This window comes from Amblyomma maculatum, chromosome 1 (genome assembly GCF_055883805.1).
Source record: "Amblyomma maculatum isolate TAMU_Amacu chromosome 1, ASM5588380v1, whole genome shotgun sequence".
NCBI classification, from domain to species: Eukaryota; Metazoa; Arthropoda; class Arachnida; order Ixodida; family Ixodidae; genus Amblyomma; species Amblyomma maculatum.
The window spans coordinates 354,322,020-354,345,784 of record NC_139344.1 but is presented as its reverse complement, the minus strand read 5'-3'; the positions used below and the strand labels follow the sequence as shown (position 1 = coordinate 354,345,784).

Genomic DNA, 23,765 nt, shown 5'->3' with positions numbered 1-23,765 from the left:
GGGATGGTCTTGCTAGTGTTGCTGCTCAAATAGCTGCTGTTCTGTCTGTACAGCGAGCAGTCTTGTTGCTTTTTGTCTGTGCCTTGCTTGGCTTTTAATGGATTGCTGATTGTCACTCCGCCAATAAGGAGGTACCCACCTTACAGTGGGTCACAGCAGCATTCAGTAAACACACTTTGCTATGGAAGACGGTGATACATATCAGAATTTTTGTCACTGACGATAGCAATCATTAATGAAATAACTGTAAATTGTGATTCCAGCTTTCTTGCGGGTATAGCAAATTATGCTGGTTATGGGTGAAATGTGTTTTTTTTCTTGCAATATCTGTTTCATTTCATACTTGTGTTTTGAGGAAAAATTCTTAAAATCTATCTGTACTAATTTTCGAAATTGTTGGCAAATAAATGCAATTTTGACCATTTCTTATTGTTTGTATTTGCTTTGCACCCCAAAATTTATTTACACACTTTTTTTTTTTTTTTCTGGCCATGGTTCTGCAGGAAATTTCGTTTCCAGGCTAACTTGGCAGTGTACGGAAAATAATCGATTTGCACCAAATATTTAATGTTTCAAATTAGAAGTGTGAACAGTGTCTGCATGGTCCTACTGCGTGAGGGCGTTCTGACATTTTTGTAAGAGAGCTGGCCCTATATATTGAAGGACACGGGGCTCGTGCACAAAGGGATTTGTGGCTTCGCCTGCCACCATTGGTTGCACTTCTACCCACTGGTCTTTTTGCCGTCTAGGAGGTGGCTCTGAAGGCATGGGAGAACTACCTGAAACGCAACAACTCCATCATCGTGGACATCTTCCACGGGCTGCTCAAGTCCACGCTGGTGTGTCCCGACTGCCACAAGTTGTCTGTTACCTTCGACCCGTTCTGCTACCTCTCACTGCCCCTCCCCATCAAAAAGGAGAAGCCCCTCGAGCTGATCCTGGTGCGAGCCGACCCACTCGAGAAGCCGATTAAGGTATATCTACTGCCCTAAAACGTCTGTCTCCCCAAAGCATAACAAATTCTCGCTCTGCAGGGGTGTAGGTCACTCACGAGTGCATTTTGCTTGTAAAATCCTGACTGTTTCGTCATGGAGGTTCTACTATGGCGGGCACTCATTGTTTCTCGCTGTCCTCTGTGCAGCTGAAGGTGACGGTGACCAAGATGAGCAGCATACAGGACGTCTGCAACTCCATATCTCGATTAATGGACATTCCAGCCGACAGGGTCAGTGACTGTTTGTTCCACTTGTGCAATGCACTGTAGACCTAGAGTAATAATTGTTAATGGTAAGTGCCTAATTGGTGAAAGTGAAAGTTGGCAATTAGCCAATTGAGGATGCAAACAAAAAGGGAACCAAGTGAGGAGTGAAACGCTTTTGTACATCTGGTGCGAGTGTTTGTGCAAATGGGGCCTTCGCGGAAGATCTGGATAAAGTGCCAGAACTTGTAGGCGGAGAGCGTGAGCTTGTTTCTGCATAAGAACTTGCTATGTGTGCGAGGACAGCTGTCTTTCTGACAACCAGAGAGCATTTAAGAAGTGACTGAGCGAATTGGGATTTGCTTTGCAACCAACACTGAGTGATGAAAACTGGTTTATGCCATTTCTGCGACTTGCTAGCATGAGAGCTAGCTTAAAACCGTTGCTGAACATTTTTGAAAAGCATTTACCCTCAGAGTCGAACTTTTTTTGATTGCCGATTGTAAACTAACTACTGAATTGTGAAAGTCCAGATAAATAGACGAAAAATGTATAGGAAGGGTATTATAGTCATAGCATCAATGAAACTAACTAAGCAGAAAAGCAGTGACACCCCGTGGCTGTCGACAAGCTGGGAGAGCACCACAAAATGTATCAACGAAGGTAGAGATGAACTTTCGCCTTTCCAGAGGAAATGAAGCCATGAGGGCGAGTCGCCACAAACCACGCTTAGCACCAAAAATGACAGTCAATTTCGTGTTTTTTTTTACAAGATGACAGTATAGGCAATTTTGCAACACTCCTTGTAAGTCCTAAAAAGTCTTCACGGGCCTCTGCTAGCGTCCCAATGAGCCTAGACAAAATTTCACTCTTGCAATCGCCCTCGGCTTACCGCACGAGAGCCTTGCCCTTTCGCTCTTGTGATGTTCAAGGAGGGCACATTGAACCATACAGGCCAGCCTCATCCCAAGGCACTGCTCATAACTCAAAGCGGCGCCTTGCAGATGGCAGAGGCCACATGCTTTTCCTTGTGTGTTTGTGTTAGCTTGCATACTTTCGTGCAGCTTTGTAGCGGCCGTCGTCTCTTTTAGAGTGTGAAAACTTCCCTTATGGTGTGCCACTTCTGTTGCAAGCTTGTTCCGAGGCTACATCTCGGTGCCTAGCCCTGGTCTTTCCTTCAGTTTTTCCGACATGGCTAGTGTGGTCAATGCTTTCTCTGTCGTGTCCTTTTCAGCTGCTGGTCACGGAAGTCCACAACCACCGCTTTCTCAGGGTGCTCACCTTTGCTGATCAGGTGGAGTCGCTTGACCGGAGCGACATCTTTGTGTGAGTGTTGTGGCCTCTCTTTTTCCTTCTGGACACTTGCTTGAGTGCGGCAGTGTGAGCATGAATGACTGGGTGGGGCGAAATTTGCACTGCTGTCGTAGCACGTCTCGACTACAGTAAAGCCTTGTTAGTTCGAAGTCATCGGGACCGCAAGAAATCTTTGATTTTAATTAAGCGGATTTTGGAATTAACCAAATAGTAAACCTAGAAATACAACTCAGGCAAAAAATTTGTTGCAGGAATGTGCTATTTTTATTAGGCATATTTTTAATTACCTAAAGTAATCAGAGATGCTAGTTTGCCACATCTGGTAGTTTGCGGTTCCGAAGGTCATGTTCTCGAGTTGGTCAACTAGGTGCAGCATTTCATAACTTCACCGTGGCACTCAACAAAACTGTGGACAACATTCAGCGATCTGTTAACTTCACTGAGAGCAGGTGCTCAGGGCGGCTCGTCGGTGTCGTCGCTATCGTCGCTGTCATCGCGCATGTTAGCAACAGCAGTAACCTCACTCTCCAAGTCTGAGTAACCTGTCTTCATCACTCTCAAAGTTCAGATATTCGAAGCCGACTGCATTGGACTCACCCTCCTCTGCACAGACCTTGCTCCTCCTTTGTCAAGCTTACATGGGTAGTCTGCATCAGCATCAACAGTGCTTTAACTGGACAAACCATCATGTTCAAAACACCGCCTGATCAATGTGGGCTCCACTTGTTTCCAAGCATACACCATGAGGCATCTGGCTCCAAAGAGGTCAATGGAGTACTGCTTGCCATTGTCATAGCCCAGGAGCATGTGCTCGAGCAGGTGGCGCCAATAAACCTTCCTGGTATGGTGAATGACGCCTTGGCTCATCGGCTATGAGATAAAATGGTGTTCGGAGATAGAAATTCCAACCTGATGTCGCCATGTGCCGGGCAGTTGTTAATGGCAAATAGGACATTCCTGCCTGTGGCCGCGAACTTGCGGTCAAGTTGCCACACATACTCCTCGAATATTGCACTTGTCGCCTAGGCTTTCTTATTGTGTTGTAGAGGAGTTCGTTTTTTGGCAGCAGCTACGCATTTTTTAAGCAGCGAGGCTTCCCCGTTCTTCCGACAACCAGTAGCGGCAGCTTGTGTTTACCGCACATGCTTGTGCCGAACAGCACAGTAATCCTGTCCTTGGCCTATTTTCTACCCTTGATTGCGGTGTCCTTCACAGCAAATGTTATTGTTGGCTGCATCCTATAAAAAAGTGCAGCCTGGTCAAGGTTGTAGACGTCGTCTGCACCATATTCGCTAAGCAGCGGTGCCAAAGTGTACTTCTAATTCTCAACAACGCTCTCGTTAGCGCTGCCGCTCTCACCAGGGGTGTGAAACTCCCTATACCTCCCAGCGGCCACGAATTACAGACGCTAGCGCCAAACTCCCCATTATAGGATTATAGCGGGAGGGGGCGCGTAAAAAATGGACTTACGGGGGAGGCCGTATAGCGGACTGGTCCAAAAAAACGGTGCGCTGAAGGGGGTGTCGGTAGGTTGCTTCAAGCAGCGCGGGTCGCGCGCTCGCGTGCGCCCGCGCCCGGGAAAACGCTCTGCCCGTGGATTTTCTACCGCATCATCGCTCTGCCGCGGTGCGGCCGGCTCGCGGCAGGAACAGTGTGATGGAAAGAAAAACCACAAGCATAGCGCTCTCGAGGGCACAGGCGCTCGCGAGCAAGCGTACCCGACCGCAGCAAGAAATAGCACATAGAACAGCAGATATTGTTTCTCTTTTTTATTAACTGCACGTGAAACAGAAAATGAAAAGATGCGACAAGGTATCCCTCACACACACGCACTTTACATAGCTAACAGTTTACAGTAGTGTTATGTGTTCTGCGCTAACATTGTAATCTTGCATGCTTGCTTTATCACTACAAAAGAACCGTTTGCCGGCACTGCTTCTGTCAGCATGTGTACAGTTGATATGAAATTAAATAAATGATGCAACATATTCATTCTACGCATTCCATACCATCAAAGCAATGTAGAAACATGAGCAAATACCTGCGTTCTAGTTACCTAGTGGTTGGTATTTGATGCAAGTAATCACATGTCACTGTGCTATACATAACCAAAATGCATGATTAAAAATTTACACTACCCTTCCTGGAAGAACTGTCTTCTTCGAAACGCACGTCTCTCAACAGTACATGAAGGTAACAAGTTCAACAACACGAAACACAGCAGATATCGCCGACTGTAATGGCCAGCACAATCAGCAGACGAGATGGGTCCACGCAACTGGAGGTGCACGCAGACAAGTCTCTCGTCTCACGAAGGGGCGAAGAGCCAGCAGGAATGAGATGCACAGAGTAAAAGAACCGTGACGAAAAATCGCGACTTTGGCCGATAAGCCAACACGCAGAGAATTCACAGCGCCAGGCTACGTAGACGACCGACGCAGACGACAGTTCTAATTCAAAACGAGCGGAGTCGTAACGGTTGCAGCGGTTCACGCGAGGACGAAGCAAGCCACGCAGCGCAGTCGGCTGCGCCGTCAGTGCGAGGGAGAAGTCTTCCTCCCAGCTTTTTCTTTCCTCCTTTCGCCCCCGCTTGGGAGAATTAGACGGGACGGAAGTGCCCCTGAGTTTCCGCGGCCTGCTCTCACCACAGACAGTCAGAGATGTCAAATTATTACGTTCTTTAAAACAGCAAAACCATCCGTTGCTACACTTGAATTCCTCGTGCCCAAGGTGCAGAGCCAGGTTGTTGGCCTTCTTTCGCAGCATCGTTCCATTGACAGGAAGGTGGGCTGCGATTGCTTTCTGCAGCCAGCAAAGCAGAGCAGACATCTTGGCATGCGGGAGCCCGCACGTGAGACCGCTTCGAAGATTGTGTCTTGCCGTAGGCCTCTAGTATCTTAGACTTGTTGCTCAGGGTTGTGGACAACGTCTAGAGCAGGGGTTCTCAAACTGGGTTCCGCGGAACACCTGTGTTCCGCGGGCTGTCTTCTTGTGTTCCGCGAGAATCCTCAGAGCTCAGGGCAAGCACTGCTCTCAAAGAAAAATTTAATGATGAAGGCTTGGTGAAATTTTGGATGGGGACTGCTCCGCTGTTTCCATGCCTCTTTGAAAGGGCAGTGGACATTTTGCTTCCCTTTGCAACTACATATGCATGTGAACAGGCATTTTCAGCCCTCGCCTATCTGAAGAACAAGCACAGGAGCCGTCTTGACCCGGCAACTGATATGTGACTGGCTCTGAGGGGGAGGGGGGTTCCCTGGAACTATTTGAAGGCTTTTGGGGTTCCTCCAAGCAAAAAAGTTTGAGAACCCCTGGTCTAGAGGGTCACGACATACCTTTTAGCCAACTCAGTCTTGGAACAAGCGTTATTGCCTGCTTCTTGGATCAAGCAGAACTTCTGTTGCTGCATTAAAGTCTTGTACTTTGGCATTTCATTCACTATTACAGTCAAAAACCTTCTGCACAGCCCCGCCCCCTTTCCGAAATAAAATACATCGGCACAGTAGCCAACCCCTAATCGCCACGCACAACACAAAGAATGGTGCAGGCGAGCCCTGCGTAGCATGTATACATACTTGCAGCGTCGGAGGCACGGGGGAAGAGCAGTCATGGCACGGAACACGTGCTGCCACTGACGCAGTGCGGAGAGAGGGTGAAGCACACCGTGGGATGGAGTGAGGGCGAGATCATGTGACAAAAACGGGTATGCCCGCCGCGTTGCTGTGAAGCATGTCGGTTCGCGGGGCACACTGTGGACCGATTTTCGTGCTGATAGTGCTCTGGCTGGGGCACTTCATGGCACTTCATCTATAGGGAACCCAAGCTGGAGTTTTCTCTGCAATGCCAGCGCTCTATTCCTGACGGAGCGGAGAGAAACAGCAAAACCTACACGCAGCCCCACGTGCACACGGAAAATGAGGATGAGGGGGAACAGTCTCGTACAGTCACGCGCTAAGCCGGCGCTCTTCGCCAGTGAGGTTTCTCATTTATTGCTTATTTCGGTTCCTCGGCTGAAAAAGAGGCTGGCTGGTTTGGTTGGAAACATGTTTATCGGTGCTTTCGAAAACGAGAAATTACGATTAACTGATAGACTGTCGTTATTGCGCGCTACTTCAGGTCCTGAAAAACGCACCAATGTTCACCGGCATTCTTAATTCGTTTACAGGAAAGTAAGGGCACAGTATCTATCGCTTGCGGAATCCCGCTATCATCCTCACGATAGGTAAGGGGAATTATGAAGAGTGTTTCGCGGTCTGGGGCGTGGCACAGTTAGTAAAGCGCTGGGCTGGGGATCCAAAGAATGGAGGTTCTATTCCTTTTTTTACTCTCGCTCTCGAAAGCGGGGCACCTCTGCTGACAACCTTCTGTTGACAACGATAAGGCCTTAAAGGCTTTCGCCTTAAAAACAGCCTCAAAAGAAAAAGCAGGAGGTCAGGAAATATGATGATGATAATAGCGCATCATGTGAGCAGCAGCTAGGTGACCTTTTCCACCACCTGATGCAGTGGTTTAGGCCACCCGCACATTCCAAGCATTCCAGGGTGGTAAGACAGTTTGGTTTGCTGCTGTCTCGTGGGATTTTTGGTCCCGATTTTTTGTGGTGTGATGGTGACAGCGCGTAAGTTGTGCAAATAGTGCCTGTACCAGAGTCCTGTGGGGTTGCTGGTCATGAGTTATCTGTAATTTGGAAGAGCATCGTATACCGCGCGTGGTATACTAGTGGAGGAAATGTTTTTACTGGTAGTCTGCCGATAGAATTTGGCCTAGTGTGAACACGTCTTTGCCATCGCAATCATGGGCCAAGAGAACACAGACCTACGGTGGTGCTTTTTTTGCTGGCATGCTGCAAGATATCTAGTTGAAAAGAGCAGAGGGCAAGCAGGAGACAATCTAATGGCCTTGCTGCTTGTCGTGTTTGATATTCCCTTTATAAATTTCTTCGACAGTAGTTTCGAGTTATTAAAAGGCTGCTCAGTTAGTTATGCACCTAGCATCTGCCCCAGTGACGCTTTCATACGTCATTAGCATTGTCCTCATCTTTCTTTCATGTAATTGCATGATGGAAGGCACAAAATCTACTTCAAATTTCTAAACCAAATGCTAGAGCACATTCTGACATCAGCTAATAAGGAAATTGTGAAACATTTGTCAAGGGTCATCATCATCAGCCTGACTATACCCACTGCAGGGTGAAGGCCTCTCCCATATTTCTCCACTTAACCCGGTTCTGTGCTAGCTGCATCTACTTGACCCCTGCGAACTTCTTAACCTCATCCGCCCACCTAACTTTCTGCCGCCCCCTGCTACGCTTTCCTTCCCTTGGAATCCAGTTTGTTACTCTGAGCGACCATCAGTTATCCTCTCTTCGCACTACATGTCCTGCCCATGCCCATTAGGTGCGTGCAAAAACTGCTGCCTGAATTATAATGGTGGCCAGGAAGCTGGATGCATTCTAGCAAACGACGCTGCTAGTGGCCATTGTTGTCTCTGTATGGAACTCTCGCGGGGATTTCAAGACTAGAATCATTGAAGGACTGTGCCCGCATATCACAAGCTCGTACCCACTTGACATCAGCTGCTATAGCAGATGCGCATATTTGATGCTGGTTCTTCGAACAACGCCGCATTGTCTGAAAAATTTTTTTTGTTGTTTCTCCATTGTCATTTAAGGTACGAGATGCTGCATTCGTTGCACCAGGACAACTCGATGCTGGTCTTGCCTGTCTATATGCGGGAGAAGAGGTGGGTCTAATAATTTCATATTTTTGAACACACACTACAGTAGTTGAAAGGCTGTTGTTTCTAATGGTGCAGGCACAAGTCTGTTGCTCTGTTTGGTTTAACGGTATCCCATGTAACACCTGTTTGGAAAAAGCGTCTGCATTCTGATCCCGTGCATTGTTTCGAAGCATCTATATTTGGTTCCTGTGTCCATTCCCCTTGCAGCTTACAGTCAGCGACCAACAGCCGGAGTGCGCCCAGCTACCACATATTCAGCTACCCCTTCTTCGTGTCCGTGCCTGCCAAGGACTGCACCTATGACATGCTGTACGAGCGAATCCTCAAGTGCCTCACGTAAGTGGCAGTAGGTTCCTATTCGTTGTACAAACTTAACACTCAATGGTTTTGTGCTTGTGGGTCAAGTTACCGTATAGTATGTATTACTTTCTGACAGTCTAGTTGATTCGAATTGTTCATCTTCAGAACTTTCCTTCATCCTCACTTTTTTGCACAGTTTTGAAGACTTACATTTACGCATTTGTTTGTTTATTTGTTTATTTCGACCTCAAAGGCCCCATTGAAGGGGTATTACATGAGGGAGTGGGTTACAGGGCATAATATTGCTTCAAGTGATGCTTTGAACATTGATGGGTCTGTATGGAGCACGACGTCGGCAGGCAAGTCATTCCAGTCTTTTGCTGTGCGAACGAAAAACGAATATAGATGCGCAGATGTGCGGGCTTGCGGAGGATGGGTTGTCTTTTCGTGGTTCGTGCGGCTGGAGATGCGGTATGCAGGGATGATAACAGATTCGTGCGAAAGATGATAATAGAATTTATGAAAAAGAGATAGTCTTGCGATGCTACGCCGGTTAGCTAAATTTGATAAATGAGCATTGCATTTTAGTTTTGTTACGCTTTCATGATAAGAATATGCAGAGAAGATGAATCTAGCGGCGCGGTTTTGTATTGCTTCTAGCGTGTTAGAAATATTAAGTTGATTATTGTCCCAAATAGCGCATGCATATTCTAGTTTGGGCCGTACAAATGTTACATAGGCTAGTGATTTTAACAATGGTGGTGCTAGACGTAGTGTTCGCCGAAAATACCCCAGGACTCGATTTGCTTCCTTAGAAATTTGAGTTACGTGGTATGTCCACTTAAGATCATGTGTTAAGTGAAGGCCAAGGTGTTTATATGTGGTTACTGCTGCAATTTCTGAATTAGCTATTAGGTACTTAAAAGGTGGTTCAGAGGGACGCCTGTGAAAAGAAAGTAAAGAAGTTTTTTTCACGTTAAGAGACATGAGCCATTTACTGCACCAAGTTAAAATGCGATCAATGTCAGATTGAAGAAGTTGACGATCACTGTGAGTGATTATGGGACGGCACACAACACAATCTTCAGCAAATAGGCGTATGTTAGAGCATATGTCAGTTGGCAGGTCGTTTATATAGATAAGAAAAAGCAGGGGGCCCAGGACTGTGCCCTGGGGTACCCCAGATATAACAGAGGAGTGAGAAGAACAGCATTTATTAGCGAGAACAAACTGTTGCCGGTTAGTTAGAAAGTTACGAAGCCAGTCAAGTACCAAGGAATTGAGATTAAGCCGTGAAAGTTTCAAAAAAAGCCGCCGGTGGGGAACTTTGTCAAACGCCTTTTCGAAATCTAAGAAGAGGGCGTCCACTAGAATGTTGTGATCAAGGTTGGAGCTTAGGTCATTAATAAATAGGGCTAACTGTGTGTCGCAAGAAAAGCCCTTTATAAAACATGTTGGCTGGCGTGAAAGAAATTAACAGATAAAAGAAATTTCATAGCGTGAGAAAAGATTACATGTTCCATTAGTTTAGACGTACGCTAGTAATGGATGTAGGACGGTAATTATGACGAGAAGATGAAGGCCCTTTTTTTGGTACTGGAATGACTTTACCCACTTTCCAGTCGTGCGGTACAATGCCTGATGAAAGCGATTGCTGAAAGATATGAGACAACAGGACACTTGTGATATGTTCTGTATTTTTTAGTACCTTTGCGTTAATATCATCGATACCTGCTGATGATGTTAGTTTCAAAGAATCAATTAATTTAACAATGCCGTGGGGTTCGAATGATATATCGGGCATAGCAGGAAAACCAAAGGATGGAAAATCCGGTAGGTCCCCATCTGGTTCACGAGTAAATGCAGAACTAAAGGTCATATTTAATACTTCAGCAACATCATGTTCCGCAATTGTAGCCATATCATCATCATGAAGTGTTATTGGGTTGCTAGGGTTAGGATTCATACATTTCCAGAATTGAGGATTTTTGCGTAGCATTTCAGGGAGCGTGGTATTATACTCAGTTCTAAATGAAACCATGCCAGGAGCACCCCGTTTGGCATCACAAATTGGTTACTTGGTATTTCTTGCGGGTCGATATTGCCTATTGCAGTTGTAGATCCTGTTAAGCCTTGCAACCATCTAAAATGTCCCGTCGCCAAAGAACCCGCCTAAACTTGAGCCAGTATGGAAGCTTTGCTTCTGAAGGCATGCCAGTTCCACTACATGGCAGGATTAAAAAATAAATGCGGCCTTGTGTGCAGAGGCAAGGTTGTAATTGGGTGGTATCGTTTGCATAGTGTTCCTGAAGCTTGGGTGCATGATTGGCAGCTTTAGTGGGACGGAATTTTTACCAGATCGATTTGGGAGGTCGTTAACGGTTTGAAGAAGGGCCAGTTTCTTCTAGCAACAGAAGAAACGCTTGCAGACTTTCTCCAACAACAGTGAGCAAGCCACAGGCCTCTAACTGTGGAAGTTTTTAAAACCTGTGTAGCCAGTGAGGAGTTGAAGCCCATCGGAGGCTAGTTTGCATGCTTCATCAACTTCATCAAGAGTCCTAGATGGCATGATAGAGAGATTGTAATAAGGGTTGGGGATTCTGAGTGAGTAGATTAATTTCCTTATCGAAGCGTGATGTCATTGGTTTTTTTTTTTATCCTCTTGATGAAAAACGAATGCGCTTTGCAGTGAAAAGTATGTTATATAATGAAGTAACGGTAATCTGTTAATGCCAGTTATGAAAGTAAATTTGTTTCCAGTAGGCTGTCTTGGATAGGTGTTTCACAAGACACTGAAGTCTAGCGGGATTAATGTCCCGAGGTAGGAGATGAGTAATTTTTACCAAGGGTAGAGCTTGGAATGGAGCGAACAGGCGGCTGCTCACAGCCTATTGCTGCGTGGCTTGTTTTCGCAGTATTGTTTTGCATGCTCGACTGCACAGTCAACGGAGAGCCCTCTAGCTTACCGCACGGAAGTGTTTGTGCTGTCGCTTCTGTTGCTATAAAATGAGGGCACATTGAACCACACAGGCCGGCCTCATCCCAAGGCATTGTCCTCTCTCCTGGGCTGCCTTGCAGAAGGCTTGCGCCACAGATGGCCGTTGCTGGCGGCACCTTGCCGCCGAAAGCTGCGATGTCTCTGCATGTGCGAAAATTTGCCAGCGCGGGGTTGCGCTACTCATCGTGCATAATGTTTAGCCACTTGCTTAGTGAGGCAAGTAGCCCGGATTAGGCACCACCTAGGCCTGAAACACGAGGGTCACATGTTTAGTCTTAAATTGTTGAAGGTTAGCAGTTATTGGGGCAGACAACTTTCTGGTTTCCGAATATTCCGCGCTTGATATAAGTCGCAGTAAAACTGTATTGATACTTTTTTTGTAATGGGGAGAGAAAAACGTAACGTCCGAGAAAATGGAATTTTGGGAAACATAATGTAGTGAAAATGCGTTTATTGACACTTTCACCTCGTAAAAATGTCAATTAGCATTTGTTGGCATACAGTATGAACAGCTCCTTTTTTAGTGCTCGTAGAATTCAGTCCTCATTTGTGTTGCCTTTACTAAAGGAGCTGAAGTGCTTGCGCAAAGGTGAAAATTATGAGAATGCACTATGACATTGTGTGGTATGACAGGTTTGGCGGTGTTGTGACGCACTGTTCTTCATTGCCTTGCTCAGGAGGTACGTAACGCCCCCCAAACCAGGCGAGGAGGTGCGCGGTAGTGAAAGCATGGATGAACAGAATGGAGGTGAGTAGCTCATGCATACGTGGCAAATTTTATTGATCTGCCCATGCAATAATCCCCTTGTAACTGCTCACGTGATCGCACCATGCGAGACATTTTTTCCTCTAAGTATGGGGGGGTGTTGACAATAAAACAGGTAGACTGATTAGGGATACGGCAAGGGAATGTTGTGCTACCAGGTAGAGACAAATCGGCCAATGTACTGTAAAAGCCCAAATGTAATACGGACTTGCATATAATACGAGGTGTGATTTCAGGATAGCAAAATGGAAAAAAAAACACTTTCGTCTGCATATATTATGCTTAGGAAAGCTCAGTGAACGCATTCTATCTGCTCAGCATGTTGCGGTTGCCCCGCGAGGCGTATGCACTCCGTGCTTGCGTGTCCAATGCCACTCCGCGCCAGGGCTCAAAAAGGAACGCACACCTTCATGTGCTTGGTGCTGGTTCGCACTCCCCTCGTCACATCGCCACGCGGCAAACGGCCGAGGGTGATGCGATCGTCTTTGGGGAAAGTACACTTTCCAGTGCGTGGTGCGGAGTTCGATATATCGAACGACCGGTGAAATTGAGTTCGATATATGACGCGGTTTTCCTATACTTTTACATGGGATTTTCAAGGGGATATTTCGTGAGTTCGATATAACCAAAATTCGATATATCCGGGTTCGATATAACCGGGTTCGACTGTATTATGTGGGTTTTTATGATAGTGTCATGACCCCCGAGGTTAGAACTGTCAAATGCTGACTTCAAAGGCCATGTACGCATGGCTGAAATCTAATGGGCCAAAATATTCAGGTGTTTAAATATCACACATATAGAAGTGAAGTCTGCTTATCTGACCGATTTATTTATGTTTCATATTGTTTTCATTTTTCTTTTATATGCAGTTGCTCCCAGGAATGTAAATTTAACTGGGATTGCAAAAAAAGAAGTATTACAAATTAATGCAATAAACCAATAATTCGGTTGTAAAATGTGGCAGTAGATTTCTATCCTTATCTGCAACCGAGAAGTACAAGTATGGTGCACCTACACTAGTGGTACATTCCCAGCAGCGTCATGCCAGCGTTTGATAATTTGATATTTCTTGCCATTGGCTGTGTGCGTATCCTTTCAGTACAAGTTTCACTCTTTCTACGCAAGCAAAAACATTCATTATATAAAGAGATTCCACAGCGTAGGTGTTAAGTATAAGATGAGCTCCTAGTTTCAGTACAAGTTTCACTCTTTCTACGCAAGCAAAAACATTCATTATATAAAGAGATTCCACAGCGTAGGTGTTAAGTATAAGATGAGCTCCTAGTTTCAGTACAAGTTTCACTCTTTCTACGCAAGCAAAAACATTCATTATATAAAGAGATTCCACAGCGTAGGTGTTAAGTATAAGATGAGCTCCTAGTGTCAGTACAAGTTTCACTCTTTCTACGCAATATGGAAGGATTGAAAGAGAAATCTTGGCTCCAATAAGCCTTGGTGTGTGACCTTAAATACCGAAGCTTGGGCACTGGTTGCGGAGTATTAAAGGTTATGCCCTTCACAGCCAGCAGTGCTGGTTTGTCACATGAAAACTGCCAACCAACTTACTTTGGAATTGGTGTGTCCTCATATTGACGGAAAGCGGAAGAATGACGCGCAGTTTAAGCCAAAAGGTTTGGGTTGTAACCTGAAATACCTTAAACCATAAAACTAAGCGGTGGTCTTCTCTAAGACTGGAACTCACCTGTGGGCATGTGGTGAACCGCTTGGCACCTTTGTGTTCTGGCAACGTGCATTGTTGATTTGTTGACGTGTGAGCCCTAACCCCTCCTGTTCACGTTTTGGGCTGCCCCCATCCCTCCTTCCTTTCTTTTTTCGTTCAATCCGCAAACGCGGTGCTTCGTGGGGGGAAAACAAAATGCATAATAAAGCAGACCTGCACAACGGCGAGGACGAGCTGTTTGCGGACGCAGACGAGGACATGGCGAACGACGCGGCTGATGCAGCGCTGCCCAAGGAGGGCAAGAAGCAGCGGCTCTTCACACTGCAGTGCATCAACGAGAACAGCTCGCTCAACCTGGGCGACCTGGTGGACAACGGCCAGCCCTTGAAGCTGGGGCCCCGCACCTACCTGGGCGCCGACTGGCTGCCCAGTGTGCGCGCCCACTACTTCAATGAGACCAAGGCGGAGGTGAGCGCTGTGGTTACCTGCACCTCCCCCTGCCATTGTACTTTGCAGTTTTGGTTTGGTTGACACAGAGATTTGGTTTCAGTGGTAAATTTTGGATAGCTGTGGTGAAGGGGGAAGGCCATTTGCATTTATTTGCGCTTTGCTTTCCCAGGAGGAGGAGTCTTGTCCAGAATTGCAAAATGTGCTCCCACTGGAGGTCTTGCTTAGGCAGCCCTTCTTTAGAGTGCCACTTCCTCTGGTTATTTTTTTATGCGAAGGGACTTTCCCCACGACGCAGTTTAGGGCAGCGAGAACCTACCATTAGGTGAAGTATGGCAGTGTTGCAGATGTTTGCGGAGCATGGGGATTGTTGCATGCTGGCTACTGGCCAGAAAGACAACCATTTGTAAGATCACTCGTTGAATCCACTGATTGCTTAATTGCATTAGAAGCTTGATGAAGCGGTCGATACACATTCATGCCCCGCCGCGATGGTGCAGTAGTTAGGGCGCTCGACTGCTGTGCCCAAGAATGTGGGACCGAATCCGGGCTGCGGCGGCCACTTTTCGATGGAGGTGAAAAGAATCCCAGGTGGTCAAAATTTTCCGGAACTCTCCACTACGGCATCTCTCATAGTCCGAGTCGCTTTGACATGAACTCCATAAGCCAAACAAAACCATTCATAAATTTCTACGTTTCAGTGCGTTGTACACAACGCACTCCAACGTGAAGAATGTTTTGGCGCTCCAAACAAAGGATTTCCTTTGCTTCAGCATATGGACTTTGCGTTTTTCTATGATGCAAATTTAGGATGAGGTAAATATTATTCGTGACTCTGTGCACATGCAGGATGTGTTGGTTCATGATTCGGTGCACCAGCGGACTGCCAAGCGGCAGCTGCAGCTGCGAGAGTGCCTGGAGCTGTTCACGACGACCGAGAAGCTCGGGGCTGAGGACCCCTGGTTCTGCCCCAAGTGCCGAAGCCACAAGCAGGCGACCAAGAAGTTCGACCTTTGGAGCCTGCCCAAAGTGCTCATCATTCACCTCAAGCGCTTCTCCTACAACCGTTTCTGGCGGGATAAGATCGACACCCACATAGACTTTCCAATCACGTGAGTTGTACTGCTGTGTTGCACCACAGTGCAGTATCTGTGTAACAAACACTGATACTATGTATGAATTGTTGGCTACATCAAACTATTCTAGGTAGTCTTAATGAGTGAACGCAATTCTCACTTTGTATCAAGCACAGTTTTCCACCGAACAGATATGTCACTGCCAAGTGTCAAGATGTGCCTCCTTGCCTTGCCTCCCTTCACTAGTGACTGGTCATGATGCAGTGAGCATTTACACTACGGTTTGTAAATTTATCTTGACATAGGCTTCCTGTCCCACACTTGCTGGTAGGGCTACAGAAAGCATAGTGGTGTAAACTGTGGGTAGCCCGGCAGTTGCCAAGTTCACAGTGAAGTAGAAAGAAGCCCAAGTTGCAAGTGTATTGGGAAAACAGGGAGCTTTGGCTTGAAGGCGAGAAGTTTCTACTATCAATAGCGGCACTGACACACAGTAATGGTGAATACAGTACAACCTCGATAATTCGAACTCGGTTAATTCGAAATCCATAATTCGAAGGCTTTCTGCGGTCCCGTATTTTCCAATGTAAATTTGGCCGGATAAGTCGAACAGGCGGCCTGCGCCAGCCCGGTTAATTCGAAAATTTGGACTGCTATGCGGCAATGCCTGATCCATGTTTCGCTGCAAACCCGGCGAAACGACGGCCCTACGAAGCCGCGAGGCAAAGCCACATAGTAATGGTGATGATTTATAGGCGAAGCGCCCCAGCCGGAGCACTCTCTGCACAAAAATCGGTTCACAGTTCGCCTCGCGCACCGCTGAAACACGCGCCTGCAGAGGAGAAGACGTGCTTCACTGCAACACGGCGGGCATATCGGTTTTTATCACGTGACCTCTCCCCCACTCCATCCCTTGGTGTGCTTCGCCCACTCTTCCCCCGTGCCTCCGACGCTGCAAGTACGCCACCACCACCGCCGCGCCGGTCTCGCCTGCGCCATTTCTTTGTGTTGTGCGCTGTGGTTAGGGGTCGGCTACTGTGCCGTTTTTTTGGGCGGGACTGTGCAGAAGTGCTAGCTTTGTGACCATAGCAGTGCAGAAATGCCAAAGTACAAGACTTTAACGCTGCAGCAGAAGTTCTGCTTGATCCAGGAAGCAGGCAAGAGCGCTTGTTCGAAGACAGAGTTGGCCAAAAGGCATGGCATGCCCCTCTCGACGTTGTCCACAATATTGAGCAACAAGTCAAAAATACTAGAGGCTTACGGCAAGTCCTATTCTTCGAAGCGGTCATGAAGCGGTCAATGCGCTCTGCGCAGAGGATGAGTCCAATGCAGTCGGCTTCGCCGAGTATATCGACATTGAGACGAAGAGCAGACTGGCTACTCTGACTTGGAGAGTGAGATTACTGCTGGTACGAACATGCGCGATGACAGCGACGATAGCGACGACGACACCGACGAGCCTCCCCGAGCACCTGCTCTTGGTGAAGTTATCGGATCGCTGAACGTTATCCGCAGTTTTGTTGAGTGCCGCGGTGGAAGTTCAGAGATGTTTCGTCTATTTGACCAACTCGCGAGCATGACCTTAGGAGCCGCAAACTACCGGACGCGGCAAACCAGCATCTCTGATTACTTTCAGTAGTAATTCAAAATATGCCGAATAAAGGTAACACGTTCCTGCAACGAATTTTTTTGCCTAAGTTTTATTTCTTGGTGTGTTCGGTTAATTCGAAAACCCGCTTAATTCGAAGATTTCTCGCGGTCCCGATGACTTCGAATTAAAGAGGTTGTACTGTACTATTCTTGAGAGCTTTAATTCCTGAAGCGGTACATGTATTATATTTGTAAGCAAATGCCCCGAACACGACGGTGCTTCATAAGCAGCCACACTTTGCGGTCGGCGATCGTGTATTGAATAGCTAGCATGGCAGTACCATTATTTCCCTGCCTGTACCCCCTATCGACCGTTGACGTTTCTGGCTTCAGGCTGTCAATGCACAACAGCTCCACTACCCGTAGTTGTTCTACCTGTAGGTCTTTTTCAGCGTATTAAGGAAAAGCACTGAAAGACGACATGCAAACAAAACTTAAGGAATAAAGCACTGTATTTTCTCCGATCACCAACCAGCAGCAGTACCACTTCGCTTATCGTCTCCATGCATACAATATTTTTGTGCTGTCTGAGATGAATCCCTTTGAACTTGCTTACTTCTGCATCACTTTACAGTACTGCCATCTCTTTGGGCTGCTTTTGATGAAGGTCAGTGCAGGTGCCGAGTTTAGTACTCTTTTTGCATAGTTCCTTTTAAAGCTGTTTTGGCATTGTGTGCCTTTATGGCTGTGTGTATTATAGACAGGGTAGTGAGTGTGTCAGTGAGGCAAAATGCTGTATCGCGCGTTCCATCTCCTACAGAGACCTGTGCATGGATGACTACGTAATCAACCGGAAGCATGAACGAGCTGTTTACGACCTTATCGCCGTTGCCAACCACTATGGCGGCATGGGAGGCGGCCACTGTAAGTACCAGAGGGCACATCTTTGTGCATGTGCGTCTGCTTGCGTTTGTGTGCGTGCGTGCGTGCACACAGAGCAGGCACACTCACCTGTGTTTTGTGTGCTGCCATAGGGGAATTTTGTGTTACAATTAAGTGTCATCATGTGCGAACGAGTTTGCTATGCGAAATAACCCGTAGAGAAGGCTTCATTAAATTTTTCAGTCGGTACACTGAAAATTTAGGTACTTCTTTTACCTCAAGACAACATTTATTGAAATACTAAATTCATTTTTGTGTCTTTTAGTTGCCGAGGGCTAGCTGTACTTTTCTGCATCAAACAGGCACGAACAAAGATTGCCAATATAATGTGTAGCTGCAGTTTCCAGTGCAATGTTTCAGGCACACACAATTGAACAGCCGACGGCTAATAACCTAATCAAAACACTTGTAGCCTCCTCTTGCTTCTCTTGTAAAATTCTGTCACCGAATGACGCCGTTGAAGTAGCTGCAGATCCTTGGAACGATGAAAATGTGAAACCTTCTTGAATGAAACAAAAGCGCTCTCCGGTACGTGTCCATAAGAGGTTCAACTTATTCCCATCCGCATTGCCTTCCAAGGGCTACAGCTAGGAGGTAAAAGGAGGAGTCATGAAAAGCAATTTATTTCCCGCTCTGCATCTTTCATTACATGGCAGATTCTGGAAGCATGCTACAGAAAGCGTTGTCGGAAAAAAGAAAAGGAAGCAGTAAAGAAAAGCTGCTCATAAAATGCCTCACAGACTCCTCCTCTTCTTCTTGCGCATCAGTTGGGCTATGATAATGATGTGGTGGTTTGGTGATATTGGCCTTTGCAGACACAGCATTTGCCAAGAACAAGGAGACTCAGCTCTGGTACCACTTTGATGACAACAGTGTTTCTCAAGCTTCTGAAGAGAACGTTGTGGTAAGACTACACTTTTGGCTCTGCTTTCAAAATCATGTTTCCAGGGGGTATGCTGAAATGCATTCATTGTCATAACCGATGCTATGCAGCGGTTGTTGAAATTCTATCAGTGCACGTTAAAGAACCCCAGGTGGTCGAAATCTCCGGAGTCCTCCACTACGGCGTCTCTCATAGCCTGAGTTGCTTTGGGACGTTAAACCCCACAAACCAACCAACCAACCAACCTATCTCCTGACTGTGGTATTTTCTCTGGAGACCAGTGCTTGCGGGTTCTTTTTTTTTTACAGTGGGTCAAGTAAAACCTTGTCATTTTGAAGTCGATGGGACTGTGAAAAGCATTTGAATTAACTGGTTGGAGCAGGCCCCACCAGCAAAGCGCCTGCAGCCTACTTTACCATGTTATAGCAGGTGATCTTGCTGATGATTAGTAGTGGGTTTGCCGTGAATTTTGTACAAGAGAGCAAAAGTGTGGCGTTGCAGTGATGGCGACATTTAAGCACGAAGGCCGTGAAATATGCTGAAAGTGTGATGAAATTAAAGATTGCAAAAGAAGGCTGAATATGCACATAAGCATAGAAAGGCTATGAGCCTGGTCAGGCGCACAATCAGGCTAGATGCCTGTGAAATGCCAAAACGGGACTTCTCCATACCTCGCAGCCAGCCTTCGCTAATTAAGGCACTAAGCTTAGCGCTACAAATTTTTTGCTGCATGATGCCCCGTCTAGACTGCCCGTAGTGTGCACTACCCGTTGCTGACCTAGGACTACTTCAGATGCATCGTCCAGTGCATGTCAGCCCCCAATTTCAGGTGATCAGTTTTCTCAAGGAAAATTGGCTTTTATGTGTGAATTACTAAGTAGTTTGAGAGGCTGGTGACCTAACCTCACCAACCACAGTACACCACTTGAAAAAATTATCAGAACGGCATTATGGACAGTTGGCCTGTGGGGTCGCGTCGGTCGCGCGATGGATTACTCGTGGACACACGACACTGCTGAGAGGTGGGAGCTGCTTCGATACGTGCACCTCCATTTCAGCCATTCCTAAGGAAGCACCAGAGGCACATGAGATGGAAGCCAGTATCCCTCCCCTGCTGCGTTGTAGCAAAGAACATGGTTACTAATTGTGCTGGGAGAACAGAGGCTGGGGCACTTCACTTATGAAGCATGAGCTTCAGTTTGGGGTGCCAATTTTCAGAATGAAAGCCTGCCACTTCCTCAGGTTTGCTGCGAATTTGACTGCATGTCTACGACATGTTAAAGGTGCCATCTTTTTATTTATTATACTGCAACCCTTAGGTGTGATTCTGTGTCAGTAATGACAAACTTAATGGCATAGCACTCTTTGCATCACTTTTCCAGCATTTTAAGAGATTTGGAAACTGCAAGCCTCATGCTCCAGATTGGAAATGCAGTTCTCCAGATTGCTGCTGAATAGGTGGTGTTGTGCTCTAAAATGTTCTGAATCTGAAATCTGTGCTCCAGAGATTGATCCAAATTGCACTTGGCAGTTATCACTGCAGCAAAAAAGCAATTTAGGACTTCGGGTCTATCTGCACTCCTCAGTATTTTGGTGGAAGGCTGATGGTGTGGCATGTCATAAGATGCGAGCTCATTGTTACCCATGCTTCGACTTCTCGTTGCAGTCCAAGGCCGCATACGTGTTATTCTACGCTCGGCGGGAGGCCACAGAGTGGAAATCGTCACCCAGGAAGAACAGCCCAGCAGGGGCATCCAGCCGGCAAAGCTGCTCCACAGCTGACGATGAGAACATGGACCTCAGTTAGGGCCGAGACATGTGAGGAGCGGGAGCAGTGTGCCTCGGGCACCAATGGTGGTAGTCAATGACCATGCCACACCTTGCGTGAGAGAGAGAAAGACAGTGGGTGACCACCTCCTCGCCTGGTACAGCGAAGACCCGCACACTTGCGAACTTCGGTGGTCAACGCAAGCACACTGCGAGGGGCTCAGTGGGGCGGTGTGCACAAATTCCAGGCTGGAGTGGATCTTCAGCGGAACTGCTTGGCAGACCATGCTGGCCAAGAGTTAGTGTGTCTCGATGCACAGAGGAGGGCCTCTCTGCCACGCTCCGTTGCCTCTCTTCAACTCTTGCTGCTGCATTCCTCCCCTACCAACTGCTGTTTGTGTGGGTTCCATTTTTTTTTTCCCCTCTCTTAATTGCTGCTTTGGAGAGTTGCCTACATTGAAGCTAGGGACAGTGTACATGCTTAGTGCTTCTAATTTTTCTCAAGGGCGAGCATGCCTTACCCCGTTTGGCATTGGCCTTTGCTGCAGAGTACAGTTCACTTTAGGCTAGTTCTACAGGACATTTCATATCCCAGATTTCACTATCAGTTCAACTATCACAGTGCAGAGGGCTTTTGCTGTGGTAAGAGTAGCCGAGGCCTTGCATGCAATTTTGTCTTCGGTCTTCTCCCCTGTCCCCCCCACCCCCCCCCCCCCTTTTTTTTTTGAGCAATTTTGAGAGTACTTTACTTTCTTCTTGTTTTAGATTGTAAAAATTTTTAGGTAGATGACCGGAATGGCCGTTCAAATTGTGAGGGTGGGCTACGGAAGGCTCGTTTTTATGGATTTGCTGTTGCCAATCTCAGAAGAAGCAAGGGAATGGAGGGAAAGAGGCGTATCTGATGATTCGTACAGAGCTATTTTTTGCATGGCATGACTAGCGGTTTGGTGGTGGCAGCATGTCAAGCCTCGCACCGCATGGCAACTGGACGTATCAGTTGTGACTTAAGATTTATAACACGTGTATGAATGGGCAGAGCTTGTGGACAGTGTGGGCTGTCCTCCCTGGAGGGAAGGCGAGAGTCTCCCACATAAAATGGAAGGTGGGAAGCATGATGTGATATGAAAAAAGTTTTTCTGTCGCTGCTTGCTAGAGTTTCGGACTGTTTATTTTTTTTTTTTTTTCCTTTATGGAGTCCTTGGTTGTGGGTGTGAGTGCAGTATGCGAGACGGCCGATTTTAAAAGTGAGATGATCTCGTAATGCTGCTTTTCTCAATGATTAGTTGTTTTTTTCTAAAGCAGGGATTTATGGCTGAACTGCCAATCGTAGTTTTTGAAAGAAGCCTTGACTCTTAGGCTCTTGATGTTAGCGTGAACGCAGTGGGCGTTGTATTGAGTGAATTTTTTTTCTAGGTATTTCTTTTTATCAATTATGTAATTTATTTTGTAGTAATTTGATCAAGAGCTGAACAAGACGTGAGTGATGCTTGCTCGACTTTGTTTATTCTTCTGTACATGCTGTTGTTCGATCTTTTGTTGAGTTATGTAAATTTGGAAGCTTTCATTTTTTTTCCCCTTCGTTTTTGTTTTTAGTTTGCTCCTCACTTCCAAAGACCGTTGCTGCAAACAACAGCACATATTATAGTGTGTCTGCAAGTTTCTGGCTACAAAAGGAGCTAGATTTCAGAGTGCTGGTCGAGAATGTGATGCTGTCATTTTTACATGAAACAATAAAGAACCTTGCAGACATTGCTGGCTGCACTAATTGCTAAATGCCACTTTCTTGAAAGGACCTCTGATCAGTCTTGCACTTCGCTGTTATTAAGCTTTACACTGGTTTTATGGCAGCGGTAGCAGCAGCATGATGCATGATTTTCAACAAAACAGTAGCGTCCTCTACACTCAGACGCTTGCCAAGCTACTCAAACTCCATGAATTAACAGGGCTGTCGGAATGTTGCACTGTCTCCAGCAAGGCCCACACGCATTACCAGGTATCTGTGGTGACCTTTTTTCTTGGCGAGTCGCAGTGCAAATGGTCTGTTTGCAGGGCAACCGCCTGCTATGTAGTTCTCTAAACATTGCTTCTCTGATGGTATAATGAAAGCTTTGTCTAACAACTTGTATAAAAAAAGTTTTAAAAAGAACGGTTGCCTTTCATTGGCTAACATTAAAAATATGAGGTTATGTTAGGAATACGCCCTAAATAACAGGTGTGGCTAATGAACCGGGTTTGACAGGAGATAGCTAGCTGCTACCTGGGACTGTGCTGCTGTGCGTTGAACGAAAGGCTGCATTCCGGCTTCATAGTGATGTCACAGAGTTTTTACTCTAGTGGGTAGCTGACTGATTGCATAAAAATAAAACACCACCATCAAACCAGTACAGTGGTTCAACACACCTGAATCCCCCTTAAAATTTAAAAAAAAAATCTATTTTTTATTTTTCTGCAAATCAAAACCCCTTTTCTGTCCTTTACATAGTCCAGTCCTTCATTTACCGTCACGCAAAATATTTACTTCGAAATCGACAACGTCCCCTTTTTACACCTGCTTGAGACCTTTACCACTCCTAATCTGAAAAAATATTTTTCAGAGTCTATTTTGTTTACATTTAGCGGGATGGCTGTCACTGATCTGACAACGGTGAAAAGCTAGCTAGCACATTTTTTTCATCTAAATAAATAATCAGACTATCGCTTCAGCATGTTTCGTGGGCAACTGACATTTTCTTTATTTTGAAACTGGATATTTAGCACTCATTCAATAACGATGACAAAGAAGTGGTTTAGCAGACTGCACTTCCATAGGAAGAAGCATGAATTGATCAGCAATGACACCAAATCTCCGCAACACAACCACGCGCGTCTGCATCGAAGCTTTCATGCTCGGTGAGACGCATGGAGACCATAATGGCAAAAACTTGTGACCATAGCTATGACCTTGATTGACATTAACCTTTTCTCGTTTGCCATCACCAAAAACTGTTAGTGTAAAGCATGCGGTGAGGATTTCCAGCTGGTTGAAGATGCTGCACGACGTTGCTGGCACATTCTCCCAGCAATC

At 46.3% G+C, this 23,765-nt stretch overlaps 1 protein-coding gene across 3 annotated transcripts in view; it reads left to right on the top strand.

Annotated features, from left to right (window-relative positions):
* LOC146207835 (ubiquitin carboxyl-terminal hydrolase 15-like) overlaps positions 1-22,474 on the top strand; it is a 38,140-nt gene extending 15,666 nt beyond the window's left edge. For 2 of the 3 annotated variants that reach the window (XM_084590780.1, XM_084590798.1), the window contains exons 11-21: positions 750-974; positions 1,142-1,225; positions 2,433-2,524; positions 8,183-8,254; positions 8,459-8,587; positions 12,227-12,297; positions 14,208-14,467; positions 15,296-15,558; positions 17,930-18,033; positions 18,867-18,955; positions 20,601-22,474. In XM_084590780.1, coding sequence (XP_084446906.1) covers positions 750-974; positions 1,142-1,225; positions 2,433-2,524; positions 8,183-8,254; positions 8,459-8,587; positions 12,227-12,297; positions 14,208-14,467; positions 15,296-15,558; positions 17,930-18,033; positions 18,867-18,955; positions 20,601-20,741 — 1,530 coding nt within the window. In that variant the 3' untranslated portion in view covers positions 20,742-22,474. The remainder of the gene's footprint in view (positions 1-749; positions 975-1,141; positions 1,226-2,432; positions 2,525-8,182; positions 8,255-8,458; positions 8,588-12,226; positions 12,298-14,207; positions 14,468-15,295; positions 15,559-17,929; positions 18,034-18,866; positions 18,956-20,600) is intronic. The other variant, XM_084590789.1, reaches the window with a different exon arrangement.
* The last annotated feature ends 1,291 nt before the right edge of the window (positions 22,475-23,765 follow it).